General features: G+C 44.4%; 1 protein-coding gene across 1 annotated transcript in view; it reads right to left on the bottom strand.

Annotated features, from left to right (window-relative positions):
- LOC138293570 (glutamate--tRNA ligase-like) overlaps positions 1–16,666 on the bottom strand; it is a 178,023-nt gene that overhangs the window by 21,263 nt on the left and 140,094 nt on the right. The window contains exons 3-4 of the mRNA XM_069232841.1: positions 11,652–11,969; positions 7,576–7,742 (exon numbers count right to left, since the gene is read on the bottom strand). Coding sequence (XP_069088942.1) covers positions 7,576–7,742; positions 11,652–11,969 — 485 coding nt within the window. The remainder of the gene's footprint in view (positions 1–7,575; positions 7,743–11,651; positions 11,970–16,666) is intronic.

Raw genomic sequence — 16,666 nt, 5'->3', positions numbered from 1 at the left:
AGCCAGAGGCAAGGTACGTGTGGAGGGTCCAGCTGGCCCCAAGGGTGAACCCACGAACAGTATCCCAGGTATTCGGGCTATCAGCTCGTACGGGACAGCAGGTGTGCCAGGGGGATCTGCAGGGTTCCATAAGATATTTACACTTTTTAAAAAATAATCTCCTACAAGAAAGATACATATATAGATAGATAGATAGATAGATAGATAGATAGATAGATAGATAGATAGATAGATAGATAGATAGATGGAAAATGTCACTTACCCAGTGTACATCTGTTCGTGGCATTAGTCGCTGCAGATTTACATGTTGTGCATAGTCCGCCATCTGGTGTTGGGTCGGAGTGTTACAAGTTGTTTTTCTTCGAAGAAGTCTTTCGAGTCCGAGACCGAGGGACTCCTCCTCCTTTGCTTCCATTGCGCATGGGCGTCGACTCCATCTTCGATTGTTTTCCCCGCAGAGGGTGAGGTAGGAGTTGTGTGTGTTAGTAATAGTGCCCATGCAATGGAGTGAATAAGTATGTACCAATTAAGGTTTAAGTAATATATTTACAAATGTACAAATGTTGAAGATAACTTCCAAACGGCTACAGGCTCCCGGGGAGGCGGGTGGGCACATGTGAATCTGCAGCGACTAATGCCACGAACAGATGTACACTGGGTAAGTGACATTTTCCGTTTGATGGCATGTGTAGCTGCAGATACACATGTTGTGCATAGACTAGTAAGCAGTTATCTCCCCAAAAGCAGTGGCTCAGCCTGTAGGAGTGGAAGTGGTCTGAAATAAAGTTCTTAGTACGGCTTGACCTACTGTGGCTTGTTGTGCGGATAGCACGTCTACACAGTAGTGCTTAGTAAATGTGTGAGGCGTAGACCATGTGGCTGCCTTACATATCTCGTGCATTGGAATATTCCCTAGGAAGGCCATGCTAGCGCCTTTCTTTCTGGTTGAGTGTGCCCTTGGTGTAATGGACAGCTCCCTCTTTGCTTTAAGGTAGCAGATTTGGATGCACTTAACTATCCATGTGGCTATACCCTGTTTTGATATTGGGTTTCCTGTATGAGGTTTTTGAAATGCAATAAACAGTTGTTTTGTTTTTCTGATTTCTTTTGTTCTGTCAATGTAGTACATTAGTGCTCTTCTGATGTCTAATGTATGTAGTGCCCTTTCAGCTACCGAGTCTGGCTGTGGGAAGAACACTGGTAGTTCTACCGTTTGATTTAAGTGGAACGGTGAAATAACCTTTGGTAGAAATTTAGGATTGGTTCTTAGGACTACCTTATTTTTGTGTATTTGGATAAAAGGTTCTTGTATTATAAACGCCTGAATTTCACTTACTCTTCTTAGAGATGTGATGGCAATGAGAAATGCAACTTTCCAGGTTAAGAATTGTATTTTGCAAGAATGCATGGGTTCAAAAGGTGGACCCATGAGTCTTGTTAAGACGATGTTGAGGTTCCATGAAGGAACAGGTGGTGTCCTTGGTGGTATAATTCTTTTCAGGCCTTCCATAAACGCTTTAATGACAGGTATCCTAAATAGTGAAGTTGAATGGGTAATCTGCAGGTATGCAGATATTGCTGCGAGGTGTATCTTAATGGAAGAGAAGGCCAGATTTGATTTTTGTAAGTGTAGTAAGTAACCCACTACATCCTTTGGAGATGCGTGTAATGGTTGAACTTGATTATTATGGCAGTAGCAAACAAACCTTTTCCATTTGCTTGCATAGCAGTGTCTAGTGGATGGTCTTCTAGCTTGCTTTATGACTTCCATACATTCTTGTGTGAGGTTTAAATGTCCGAATTCTAGGATTTCAGGAGCCAGATTGCTAGATTCAGCGATGCTGGGTTTGGATGCCTGATCTGTTGTTTGTGTTGTGTTAACAGATCTGGCCTGTTGGGTAACTTGACGTGGGGTACTACTGACAGGTCTAGTAGTGTTGTGTACCAAGGTTGTCTTGCCATAGGGCATTGCCTTGAGACTGCCTGTGTGGGTACCTGGATGCGAAGTTTTGGCATTTTGCGTTCTCCTTTGTTGCAAATAAGTCTATTTGAGGTGTTCCCCAAATTTTGAAGTAAGTGTTTAGAATTTGGGGGTGAATCTCCCATTCGTGGACCTGTTGGTGATCTCGAGAGAGATTGTCTGCTAGTTGATTCTGGATCCCTGGAATAAACTGTGCTATTAGGCGAATGTGGTTGTGAATTGCCCATTGCCATATTCTTTGTGCCAGGAGGCGCAGTTGTGTGGAGTGTGTTCCCCCCTGTTTGTTTAGATAATACATTGTTGTCATATTGTCTGTTTTGACAAGAATGTATTTGTGGGTTATGATGGGTTGGAATGCTTTCAACGCTAGGAATACTGCTAACAATTCGAGGTGATTTATATGCAGCTTTGTTTGATGTACGTCCCATTGTCCTTGGATGCTGTGTTGATTGAGGTGTGCTCCCCACCCTGTCATGGAAGCATCTGTTGTTATCACGTATTGTGGCGCTGGGTCTTGGAAAGGCCGCCCTTTGTTTAAATTTATACTGTTCCACCATAGAAGCGAGATGTATGTTTGGCGGTCTATCAACACCAGATCTAGAAGGTGACCCTGTGCCTGTGACCATTGTGATGCTAGGCACTGTTGTAAGGGCCTCATGTGCAGTCTTGCGTTTGGGACAATGGCTATGCATTAGGACATCATGCCTAGGAGTTGTAATACCATCTTTGCCTGTATTTTTTGTGTTGGATACATGGCTTGTATAACCTTGAGAAAATTTTGAACCCTTTGTGGACTTGGAGTGGCTATTCCCCTTGTTGTGTTGATTGTCGCTCCTAAGTCTATTCCCCTTGTTGTGTTGATTGTCGCTCCTAAGTATTGCTGTATTTTGCACAGCAGAATGTGTGATTTTGCGTAGTTGATGGAGAAACCGAGTTTGTAGAGGGTTTGTATGACATAATCTGTGTGGTGTGAACACTTTGTTAGTGAGTTGGTCTTGATTAGCCAATCGTCTAGATACGGGAATACGTGTATTTGCTGCCTTCTGATGTGTGCAGCTACTACTGCTAGGCATTTTGTAAATACTCTTGGTGCGGTCGTTATACCGAACGGCAATACTTTGAATTGGTAATGTATTCCCTTGAATACGAACCTTAGGTATTTCCTGTGCGAGGGATGTATCGGTATGTGGAAATACGCGTCTTTGAGATCTAAGGTTGTCATGTAGTCTTGTTGCTTTAGCAGTGGTAACACTTCTTGTAGCGTGACCATGTGAAAGTGTTCTGATTTGATGTAGGTGTTTAGTGTTCTGAGATCTAGGATTGGTCTCAGTGTTTTGTCCTTTTTTGGTATTAGAAAGTACAGTGAGTAAACTCCTGTGTTTTTTTGTGTACATGGTACCAATTCTATTGCGTTCTTTTGCAGTAATGCTTGAACTTCTATTTCTAGAAGGTCTAAATGCTGTTTTGATATATTCTGTGTTTTTGGGGGGATATTTGGAGGGATTTGGAGAAATTCTATGCAATAAACATGTTGGATAATTGCTAAGACCCAAGTGTCTGTTGTTATCTCCTCCCAAGATTGGTAAAACTGACTTATTCTTCCCCCCACTGGTGTTGTGTGGAGGGGTTGAGTGACCTGTGAGTCACTGTTTGGTTGTAGGTGTTTTTGGGCTTTGAAATTTTCCCCGGTTTCTAGGGAATTGTCCTCCTCTGTACTGGCCCCGAAAGCCTCCCCTTTGGTACTGTCCCTGGTAGGTAGACGGTGTTGAATGTGAGGTACTGGCTTGTGTGGCCTGACCCCGAAACCCCCCTCTGAAGGTTGTTTTACGGAAGGTGCCGAAAGTGCCTCTGCCCTGCGGGGAATAGAGTGCACCCATGGCCTTAGCTGTGTCAGTGTCCTTTTTCAGCTTCTCAATTGCCGTGTCCACTTCAGGTCCGAACAATTGTTGCTCATTGAACGGCATATTGAGCACTGCTTGCTGTATCTCCGGTTTAAAGCCAGATGTGCGCAACCATGCGTGCCTTCTTATGGTTACTGCAGTGTTTATTGTTCTCGCAGCTCTGTCCGCTGCATCCATAGAGGAGCGTATTTGGTTATTGGAGATGTTTTGTCCCTCCTCAACCACTTGTTTTGCCCTTTTTTTAAATTCTTTGGGTAGATGCTCGATGAGATGCTGCATCTCGTCCCAATGGGCTCTGTCATATCGCGCTAGGAGCGCCTGAGAGTTCGCGATGCGCCACTGGTTTGCAGCTTGTACTGCGACCCTTTTCCCAGCTGCGTCGAACTTGCGGCTTTCTTTATCCGGAGGTGGTGCATCGCCTGATGTGTGCGAGTCGGCTCTCTTGCGAGCTGCCCCTACTACAACTGAATCTGGTGGCAGTTGTGAGGGTCCGTGGGCGGTGCTTTATATTTTTTCTCCACCCTTGGAGTTATTGCTCTACTCTTGACAGGTTCTTTGAAGATCTGCTTTGCGTGCCTTAGCATTCCTGGAAGCATAGGCAGGCTCTGGTAGGTGCTATGGGTGGAGGAGAGGGTGTTGAAAAGGAAGTCATCCTCGACAGGTTCTGAGTGTAGCGACACGTTATGGAACTCTGCTGCCCTAGCTACCACCTGTGCATACGCTGTGCTGTCCTTGGGTGGTGAGGGCTTGGTAGGATACGCCTCAGGACTGTTGTCTGATACTGGGGCGTCGTATAGGTCCCAAGCGTCCTGGTCATCTTGGCTCATGGTGGTGTGAGCCGGTGAGTGTGACGGAGTCTGTGCCGGTGATATCCGAGTTACAGGTGGAGAAGAGGGTGGCGGAGTTACCTTCTTCACCACTTTTGTTTGTGGTGTTTGTTCCTGTGTTTGGAACTCAAGTCTCCTTTTTCTCCTAATTGGGGGAAGAGTGCTGATCTTCCCTGTCCCACTCTGTATGAAGATCCGCTTTTGAGTGTGGTCTAAGTCAGTGGTCTGTAACTCCTCCTCAAATCTGTGTTTGCGCATTTGAAAGGACAGTGATTGTTCCTCTGAATATGAGCTGGTAGTCGGTTCGGTTGCTGGTCGTTTTGGCACCAAAACTGTGTCTTTGCTTGTTTTCGGCTCCGAAGCGACTTTTCTCTTTTTCGGAGTCGAGATTTCTCGGCGTCGATCTTCCTTGGTGCCGCTGTCTCTGCGTCGAGCAGCTTCGGTTCCGCTGTCTCGGCGTCGATCTTTTTCGGCAGCGCTTTCTCAGTCCCGAGATTGCTGCGTGCCTGTGTCTCGACCCGAGGCGGACGATCTCAGCACCAATTCGGCCTTTTTCGGTGCCGCTGGACGGTCACCTACTTTATGGGTTGAGCCATGGCCTGTTGGCAGTGGCGTCCCCTGGGCCTTGTCTGTTTTCTTGTGTGGTGCTTGTTTCGACGTCTTACTCACTGTTTCCTCGACGTCGAATTCTTCCAAGTCCGATTCATGGATGGAGAAGGCTTCCTCTTCTTCTCCTTGTTCCCCGAACCCTCGTTGTCCTGTCGGCGTGGACGCCATCTGTAATCTTCTGGCTCGCGGGTCACGGAGCGTTTTTCGGGACCGAAACGCACGACAGGCCTCACACGTTTCTTCCTTGTGCTCGGGCGACAGGCACAGGTTACAGACCAAATGTTGGTCTGTATATGGGTATTTGTTGTGGCATTTAGGACAGAATCTGAACGGGGTCCGTTCCATCAGCCTCAATGTTACACGCGGTCGGGCCGACCAGGCCCCGACGGGGGATCGAAATTACCCCGAAGGGTTACCGGAGTTCTTCACGATTCGGTGTCGATCCTATCTAACCCGATCCCGAACGCAACAATACCGACGTAGTTTTGACTATCTTTCCGTCCTGAAACCCGGAGCGAAAAGGAACACGTCCGAACCCGATGGCGGAAAGAAAACAATCGAAGATGGATTCGACGCCCATGCGCAATGGAAGCAAAGGAGGAGGAGTCCCTCGGTCTCGTGACTCGAAAGACTTCTTCGAAGAAAAACAACTTGTAACACTCCGACCCAACACCAGATGGCGGACTATGCACAACATGTGTATCTGCAGCTACACATGCCATCGAACATATAGATATATATATATATATATATATATATATATATATATATAGATGGATATATATAAAAAAATCACATTGAAGATCATGCTCCAACAAATCACAATTCATAAATATAACTTGTTGCTGATCACCTGTGAAAATTAAATGGCTGTGCGGAACTCTGATCTGACAAAGCTTGGCTGAAGGCCCCAGGAACTCAGACTATGTCAGAACCAGCTGCGAAATTGCCTCAGAAGTTGGCCAACTTTAGAAGTGAAATCAAGAAGGTTGACGCTGCCCTAGTGACTGTTCAGGTGAATGTGAGTGGCATGGGAGAGCAGAATCCTGTTTCGACCTCTTGAGTTTTTCATAATTACCTGAGAATTTGGGTGCAATGAAGACAGGCCTCTGGAGCAACTGCAACGACTCCAGGAACGGGAACGAAAGCGAACTTTGGATGTGGAGCAGGACTTGGAACTGCCCCATTGCAGAGTCTTCTTACGCTTGGCAACAGAGGTTTGCTTTGATTTCCCTGATGGCCCTCAGGTTCATCAACATGCAGTCTCCGCAGGCCTAGGAGTCATAGATAGACCCCAGACAGCACAGGCACAACTGATGGGAATCAGGCCAAAGACATCTGTTTGGGACAGTTCCTACAGAGCTTAAAACTTGTGATTGTAGGGGTGATATGTATTTAAAACTGTAAAATCCAAGACAAAACAATCGAGGTAAAATGTCTCAGAAACAGAGGGAGCTGCAGACTCACGTCTGGAGGCAGAAAGAAATTAACTGAAGTCAGTGCATGGGAGTGGCTATACAGGTTTTGCACATAATTTCTGTAATGGAATGGCATCCGTGCGGAACCACAGGTTGGCACTTTCCGGCACACAGAGGTAGTGCTGAAAGGTTTCTAAATCCAGTCTGACGCCTGGGAAATAATCAATAGGTGAGAAATCTGCAGCTAGACGTCTATCCGAAATATAGATTTTCTAAAGGTTAAGGTTACCCACATGCAATAAAATGGGTGCAGTGTCTTTTGGAAAGCTGGAAAGCTCGACGGAGCACAGACATGGGCATGCATCTGCACTACAAAAAGATGCTGCGTTCTGTTTGTTTTCTGAGGCTAAGAAAAAAATCCAAACTGCATCCAAGCTCCTTTTTGCTGTGCAAATGTGTGTGAGCTACATAGTAAGAAGCTGGTGTTGCTTGGATTTTTTCTGAGTTCTACAAGAACTTTTGTTCCAAGTGAGTCCTCTGCATTGGATCTGCTCCGAAGAAGGCCATTATTTTCTTCCAGCTTGTGCCACAAAGCAACGCCTACCCCATCTCTACGTCTCTGACAGTGTTAAAAATAATCTGAGCATAGCACCATGGATCCTGTAGAAACCCATATCTCATGTTTACCAAGAGACTGCATCGCACTCCATTAGTGCTAATGAGTACTTGTGAAAAGCCCCATTACCCCTAGAAGTGTGTCACCAATATTGGAATCCCTCCCTTCAGTCATTACCCTGCCCGTCCTCTTGTAATCTGCTTGCAGAGATTAATTTGCTCACCATTGGCAAATCCTGGAGCCGCCTGAACTCTGTTCGGCTGTTCCTCTGCCTGTATCTGAGAAAGCCAACCAAGCCAAGGATTCCAATCATGACGATAAAGACAGATATCACCGCCACAATCAGAGGGTCTGTGTTGCTGAAGACACGATTGGTGACACCTGGAACGTCTGAGGAAAGAAAAAGACAAAGTCAGTCCAAAGTCTTAAACCACTGACATGATAGCAATACAACCGAGCATGAAAGTTGGCAATAAGACCTGCAGCCCAAACTAAGAATTAAGATTAGGGATTAGGATAGGGTCAATTCCAAAAGTCAATTGAGATAACTGGGTGACGATGACAAGACTTCGATAGTATTCTTTCTATAATGTCCTGCCATTTTGAACATACTCCACTGTTGGACACAATTGCTATAAATTAATGGAACACAGCCAACATCATTGGATTGCACCCTTTATGTCTCAGAGCATCCAACTCAGGGCACCTAATGTTTCGTCTCCCTACCAGAACTGGCTTGCAAGATTTTTATTTGCCCCTACGGTCAACACTGGGATCATCCTGGGTTATGTAGGCATAAAACAGATAACTAAATGTCGCACCTGTTTTATGTGACTGCAGAGAAAAACTAACCTGACTAAACAGGTTCTGACAACCCATTTTTCATAACTTTTTTCACCTAGAAGGGCATTCACGAGGTTGACAAAACCAGCTTGGTGAATGTCCTTGGTGAACAATCATTTTGTCTAGGCTGGTTTTTCCCAGACTTTTCCTCATCTTTATTTTTGAAAGAAAGAAAAGGGGGTGGGTGTCTCTCCTAAATCTCCCTTTTTACTTGTCCCTTTCCCAAGTGTCTCCTTAATCCCCTTTCTGTTCATTCCCATTACCTTCATCCTCCTAATTTTCCTGGCGGAATACTCTCGACCTTGCTCACAGTACCTTCTTTCTCCATCCTCGTTCCGCCTTTTCCGAGGGGAGCGAGGCTCTCTCTTCTCCTCATTGTTCCTGTTCCTTTGCTGGCCTCCTCCCCTTTTCCCTACTTATCTTTGCTGTTCTTATTGTGCGTTTTTGTACTAGCCTCTACAACTCTTTTGTTTCTATGTCACAATGAACCAAGAAGATTAAAAAAAAAAAAAAGACTACCAGGGCTCACTTTTCCATTTCCTGTTTTTCTATTTTTATTTATTTGTACAATCCATAATATTTAAGTAATTTTAATAAGTAGTTTTTTTTTTTTTTTTTTTTAACATAAGCATCAGAGCTATGATACCATCCCAGGACTGGTAGATTGTTTTTAATTTTTTTTTTTTAAATCATTTCATTTTCATGCAAAAATTGAGTTTTGTCATTTTTGTAGCTCTAAAAAATACACATTAACCAATCTAGGTTCAGTAGAGGGACGTTGACCATTCACATGAATATCGGGTAGTACTGTGACACCTTGGTTTGCACCACAACTAAACTGTTGATGCACATTTGGACATCATGGTGGTTTTGTGTTCTTTCCTGACGTTCTTGTCACTGTAAGCTCAACCTTCCCTCTGCAAAACATAGGAGCAAAGAAAGGGATACGACTGATCATCATTTTTAAGCATTGCCTTCCTAAGTAAGTTAACCAGAGTGGATCCACATTAAACGATATTAACTGTTCAGCAGGTTCTCAACTGTGTATGCGCAAGAAAATGTATCATACTTTTGTGAACCAAAGTCACACCTTTCAAATAACTGCCTTGGAACAAAACACAAATCAAATAAAGACCACGCCGTAGGAGTTATGTCATGCACCACTCTCTGGTAAAGCATGCTGCAAATGGTTTGAAATCTTTGTTTCTTGTCGTGGACTACAGCACCAACAACTTTGGCGCTTCAATCCGATTCTAGCCAGTCTCAAATGGTCTTTTGCATATAGCAAGTTATTTGTGGAGATCCTACCTGGGAGATTCTGAGCACTGTACTTGAAAGTGCTGGAGGGGGAATAAATGGAAGGAGAGGAGAGTCAAGATCGGATAGGCTCTTGGTCCATGCGAGGGACATGGCTGTGGAGCAGCATCCACAGCCTTGCTAACGAGGGATCTTTTTGGGCCCTGCTAAATCTTTCTTCTACACAGGAGTTCAGCCAATACTGCCTGAAAGTTTAAGACCAGTGGTTTCTGTCTCTAGCATTGCCATTACCTTTACAAGAAGTCACCGAATTACATGAGAAGACAATTTAAAAATATCAGTCCATGGATAAGCCACTAACTACCATGAGCAATTTTCTTTTTTTTAAGAATTCATTCTAGTGGGTCAATTAACAAATCGTTCAAGTATCTTCATTATGTAGAACTGAGGAAGCTTTGGTTTTTCTGTCGTTATTTGGTTCAGTACCATCGCTGAAACAAAATATCGTGAATCTGTGGTTACAGGAAATGATTGAACTAATGTAAGTTGAAATACACTGCGACATAATCAAAGCAGTTTGGAAAAAATCTACTTTTAATAACCCCTTGTCAGTATTTCAATTCACCTTTAATTTAAACCATTCCTTTATCCCACTTGATTTGCTGCTCTTCCACAGCATCACCCGTCCCCCCTCAAATCACACCTTGGCTCTAGCTTACCCCTCAGGACATACTCTGCCCTCCACCCTGCCTCAAAACAAACTTTGATCTCTACCCCCACCATTAGGACATATCCTCTGGACACACCCTATTACCTATATCCACCTTTTGATCTACTACGGGGCTTACTTACAAACCCTGTAGCGCAGCAAGTGACCGTACTGTGCTGCCCTGTACCACAGGGAAAGGGCAGAAATGCACCGTCTCTACAAGACACGGCACATTTCTGTCCTCTCCCCTCTGCGCCCGCACACAATGGGCTGCCGTGCGCTGAAACAGGCATCCTTGAACCACAGAGCAAGGACGCCTGAGTTGCAGACAGGATTGTTTCTGGGCAGAAAGGGACAACTTCCTGCACAAAAAGAATCCATGGAGGCTTTTTCCTCTTTCTATGTGTGCAGCCGAATGCAGCACACATAGAAAGAGGAAAAAAAACGAGGAGAAAAAGATATTTATCCTCGTTGCGCCTTCTTTGGTGAGGCGTCAGATTCTGACACATTCCCAGGTTTACAGAGCCTTTTACATCAGGGAATGCCTCAAAACCCCTGGGTTTTGCGTGGGAAACCCACTGCAACGCCCATGGAACACCTCCTGAGTGCAAGGCAATGCAGTGACTTGTGCTGATTTGTCTTACCCCATATCTACAAGGCCATGAAAAGCCTCGCAAAGTAGATATGGGCCTGCATTATGCACCACCAGTGTGTCACAAAAAGTGACCCACCAGCGGTGCACTAGGCTTGTAAATAAGCTCCCTATGTGTCCAATTTATCTGACATGACCCCTCAGAAAATACCATAGGCTCTACCCAGCTGAAATCATTCAGTGCACTTTATCATCCAGTCCCCCACATCCTACCTCTGGGCTCTACCACACCATTCTTTCAGAACCTCCCTGAGATATACTGTCCCATCTAGCACATCACCTGGTTTTACTCAGCCCACTCAATCTGTTTGAATCTTTTTATTCACATTTTAAGATGTTTACAATCAGTACACATTAACTGCAATGGAGGAGGAGCAGGGTACCCAGCTCACTCTGAAGGTAACTTGAGCTCCCACTCACAAAATATTTGATCTCTACCAACCCTCTGTCAGATTGAAAGCTACAGGGAGATATATTATAGTTCAAGGGAGCGCAGTAACCGCAGTTGATGGGTTCTGCGTGCCACCCAAGCACCGCCCCTTGACTTCATAGTAGCTCAAATCGCTTCTTATGTTACTATGAGGGCTACTTTCCAGCCCGAGAGTTTACTTGTAACTTCGCACCAACTCAAAGTCTTGATAAATCTGCCCCTTAGTTTACTGTTCCCGGACCATATCTTAAACTCCACCCCTTTCCACATATCTATTGTCTAGTCTAGTTCAATACAACTTACACTGCTTCCCTCACTAGAACAAATACCACTCACAGCATACTTATCCCACATACCCAAGCTCTACCCATTCTCATTGCAACATACAAGATGCTCTACCCTCCTTACCTTTGCCATCGTCACCTACATCTAGCACAGAGGGCTCCTGCTTCCCCTCAGCGGATGCCACCTTGTTGAGTGATGTCTGAGCACTGGTGGTGACAGAGGGAACAGTGGTAGCCTTCGATGTGATAGACTGGGTGGCAGTTGTTGCTCGAATGCTGGTGACCCCTTCCGTGATTGTATTTCTGGAAGGCATTGGGGGCTGCGTGGTCTCTCCTGAGTCAACTGCATCTTGCGTTGTCTCTTCAGTCAGGTTTGCTTGTGGACTGGCAGGTCCTGGAGTAGTGAGCAGGGACATCTCAGGTGTAGACTGACCAGTTGTTCCTGGAAACCGAGGTAGGATTGGTTAAAGTAAATGTTCACATTCTTGTAAGAAGCAGTGGATAGTGAAAATCTGGTGTGGAAAAAAAAATTACTACCCATCACTGTAGTTTCTTTACATACACTCAAACAACCCTGTGCATGTAGCACACTGATTTAATAAAAATGCAGCAATATTACTTTCGATAAAAAAGAAAAAGGCAGATGGCCCACTTCTCAAAGACATAGGGTCAGATTTACCATTGTTTCACGCAACGCAGTAAGGAAACTTGCTGCAGTGTGTGAGAGAACCCAAATGCACCATACATATATTTAGATAGGATGAACTTCTGCACTTTGCTAATGGCTGGTGAACTTTTGTGTGCTTATCAAAATGGACATATTTTAGCAACTACTGTTAAAGTTTCTCTACTAATGTTTGTTCCAGAATACGTTTCTAGATTTCACCGACTTCAAAGGAACACCTTCCTGTACAAAACCAGTCCTTTGAACTGTATTCTTCTTTGCATGCGTGATGCATTCTGCAGCAAACATGCAAAGAGAAAGCAACTAAGACAAAGATATTTTCCCTTGTTACGCCTCTCTCAGGGAGGCGCACCATTTTGGCGCAAACTTAGGTTCCCCTTAAAATACACGGTGGAATGCATGGGAACACTAATGTAACACCTACTCGATGCAGGGTAACACAAGGCAGATCAAGGTGTTGCGTTACTTGAAGGCCAAAAAATTATGCAAAGATAGGCAAATCTCAATCTGCATGGTTTTGTAAATGTCACTTCAGCACTTGAATTGCCTTGTGTCTACTTGCCTGACGCAATGACAAAGCAGGTGCATAGTAAATCTGGCCCATAGTTTGTTATTACGAGACTTACTTGAAACATTGGGGGGAAAAAATGATTATGAAAACTCAGGCCTACAAAGAGCAGCACGATCCCTCAGGTCAAGAAGTTTCAGATGCTCGGTCAGCAGACTAGTTACTCAATTGACACATACCTTTGGTACAGGCAGCAAACTTATGAATTTAGATTTTACAACTCGAAAGTCAATTTGCAGATTATATTCCTACATTATCCAATCATATCCACCGCAGCTAGTCAGTGCACATCCATAAGAGATATGGGTGAAGGAAAGTGGTGAGCAAAAGACTGGACACATGATAACTGGCGGGGGCGGGGGGGACTGGAGGGGTGGCAAGCACTGGCAACGTCAATAGGTCTGGAGAGGCAGAAGAGAGATACTTGAAAGGGTGGTTGCCTAAGCGTAACAGGAAAAAAAACAGGGCAATGAGAGAGGGGTAGGAAGAAACAAGGAGAAACACGGAACATGGGGAAAAAAGAACGGGTGGGAGGACTGACAGGGCTATGGGCAGGGAGACAGGAAGCAGGATGAGAAACAGTGGGAGACAAAGGAGGGAGCAGAGAACAAAGTAGTGTTTCATGCAGCTGAAAGCGAGTACTATATTTGAGATGTTAAGATACACTCTAACAGCCAATAGCATCAGGTGAGAGATACATATTGTGATTGACAAAGTCTCCTGCTAATGACAAAGAGGCAGATCAACAAAAATACAGTGCCCGAAAAGGTGGAATCAAGCCCACTCTAGGTAGGCAATGGGTCTGTTAGACAAAACCCACACCTAAAAATGAGTCTGTCCTTCCCAGCAAGGTGATATATCAACAGATTGATACTAAAGGCGCTTCAATATTCTACTAAGAAGGGACATATTTTGGCAAACACTGTAAAAAGTCTTTCCTCTAATGCTTGTTGCAGGATTTTCCAGGACATCATACCATTAATTTTCTACACTTTGAGGCATGGGACCTTTTTACCCAGATGTAATTCTACCAATTAATGTCAAGCTGAAGGCGAGCTGCAACTCCCACTGGTAAACTAGATTTGTATTTGTTTTACTATTTATGTAGCACTCAGCGATACAAGGGCATCGTGGTGCTGGAATTCTCTACAAGTCATAGCACGTGATAGAAGAAGAAGAACCTGGGGCATGAATGCAAAGAACGAAGTTAGACAGTGAGGTGATTCTTCAGCTTATTTCTTAAATGCTTGATTGAAAGTTGACCATCAAGTGGTAGGGCATTCCAAAGCTAGGGACCCAAAATCCTGAAGGACCTGCTTTTGTTTTTTACCTTCTTGTTTCGAGGGATCTTCAGGAAAGTGGCAGAACCAAAGTAAAAAGATTGTGCTGGCAGGTAGGGTGAAACCAAGATGGGAGGTTTGTTTAGGAAGGGTTCCCAACAAAAATCATGCAGTTTAGGGTGACCGACCTGCAGAGAGTGGGAGCCCTGCTAGGGTTTTTAGCATGGGGCACAATACAAATCAGTAAGTTAGGAGACTGTGGGAAAATGATGGATCTAAACGGCTAAACCTTACTGAAGCACTTTGAATTAGCAAAGTTTGAAACATATAAATACCTACTATTAAGACACACTCTCTCAGCCCCTATTCAGAGGAACGGGATATGGATAGATGCTACCCCATTTGATGGATCGGCTATTATCGAACCCCTTACACATAGCACAATATCCCTAATATACAGGAAAGTAATCTAAAATGCAGCAAACCCATTAGAGTCCCTGTGATAAAGGACCTAGGGATGTTCTGGAGGGGCATTGGGAGGACGCCCTAAGTGCTCCGATAGAGATGTCTATATGATCCAGTTTCTGGCTGGTACAACTTAAAATATTACACAAAGCATCCCTCATTAGAACTTTCCTATTGAAAATAGGACCAAAGACGAATAATTGTTTACATGGATGTAAGCAAAGGGACAACTTTCTACACATGCTATAGTAATGCCCCAGGCTAAGGGATTTCTGGAAGGGTGTGGGGAATTGTCTTACTGATCTCACAGGTGCTTCCCCCACCAAATTAGTTAAATTAGACTTCTGGGGAGAATCTACTCTACATAGGAATCAGAAGATTTTTGACATGTTAGATCTTATGGGGGCGAGATGTAACATTGTCAGACTATAGGGGACGGCCCTTATCCCTGATCTCTATTTATGGAAAACTGACATTGACTAGTGCATGCTGGCCGAGAAGAAGATACATGAAAAGCGAGGCTTCCCCAAAAAAGTAGGAAAAATATGAACGCCATGGAAGACCTACTGGAGGCTTGGACTGAACTCGATGGGACCAAGGGGTGTTGCAGTGTCACACTATGGGACACCGAGTGTGGAAATATGCAAAGGGAAAACTGTGTTGCTGATGGCTCTTCTAATAATATTCATGAAGCATACTGTTGAATTAATGTGTTTGCTGCTGATGCTTCTGCATTCCTCAATACATAGATTAAAAAATAAAAATAAAAAAAAAGATGGGAGGTTTGTTGGGGCCGCTGAATGCCTCGCTTTACCCATCAGTCAGAGTACCTTAAAGTGAATCTGTGCTTGAACTGGGAGCCAGTGCTGTACATGGAAGATCTTTGAGACGTGTTCAATGTACAAGGGCCCCCCCGAACCAATTGTACAGCCATATTTTGTATCCACTGAACCTTAGAGATACAAGAGGTCAGAGGATCCAGGTAGACTACATTACAGTAGACCAGCCGAGACAGAACTAACATACCCACCACCTGGCATGACATCCAGAGAGAATGAAAGGAAGACCTGTTCTGAGCACACATACCAGGATCCATGCAGACCATACTTAAAGAATTTGTCAAAGGACAAGTGGACATCAAAACAGATCGCGTGTCCTGCGAACCACTAGGGAGGCAGGCCTGTCAATAAGGGGCAAATTTGGTTTTGGTAGAATTTGCACAGAGGCAGACCATTCCATAAGGGACAGATGTGTTTTTTTGTATGACCTGTGTGGTGGCAGTACAGTCCGTAAGGGGCTAATTTAGGTTTTGGGTCATCCTGCATTGAAGCAGGCCAATGCATAACGGGCCAATTTGGGTTTTGATATAACCTGCATGGAGGCTGGCCAGTCCTCAAGGGCCCAACTGTTGTAACTTGCATGGGTAAGCCCCACCTTGTGATTTCAAAGTTCACTTTCATATTGCTTGCAAATAGCTTTGGGCACCCAGCTATATTACGGAACAGGGGGCATTCCCTGAAACATCTTAAGCAATAAACCCCACATTTGGAGTAAAATATAAACTGCAATCAACAAACAAATGCACACTTTTCAGGACTAAGAGTTATAGAACCCTGCGGATCAGAACTTTGCAGTCCTTTTCTCTTCAGAAAAACCTGTCAATAACTCATCTCGCCATTCATTTGGAAGAGGCTTGTGAGACGGACAATTCAAATTTTGGAATATATTATAAGAGTAGAACACAAACGATTTGTTCAGTGGGGTCCAACTTCTATAGATGATTAGACAAACATGTTTTTTGCAGCCTAAAGGAGGAAGTTAATTCTGGGGTCGTTTAAAGCCCAGCCCACCAACCCCCAGGTTCCATTATTGTAACTGCATTTACTTAGCACTTACTACCCCCTGATGAGGCGTCAAAATGCTTTTCAGCAAGTTGCACACTACAGTCTCCCATCGCTACTCCAATCGCCCAGTGGCTCCAGCCGTCAAGATCTGACTTCTGCTGGCTCTGGGTCTCCCTATCTCACCAGAGGTAGAATCCCTCTCAATCACAGATAGTCTTTCTAATCTGGGTTCATCGTAGATATAAAATCATCAAGACACTGTGAAACGCCAGTCAGGTGACTTTCAATGTGACTTAA

The sequence above is a fragment of the Pleurodeles waltl genome, chromosome 4_2 (genome assembly GCF_031143425.1).
Source record: "Pleurodeles waltl isolate 20211129_DDA chromosome 4_2, aPleWal1.hap1.20221129, whole genome shotgun sequence".
Taxonomy (NCBI): domain Eukaryota; kingdom Metazoa; phylum Chordata; class Amphibia; order Caudata; family Salamandridae; genus Pleurodeles; species Pleurodeles waltl.
This window is presented reverse-complemented; position numbering and strand designations above follow the sequence as displayed.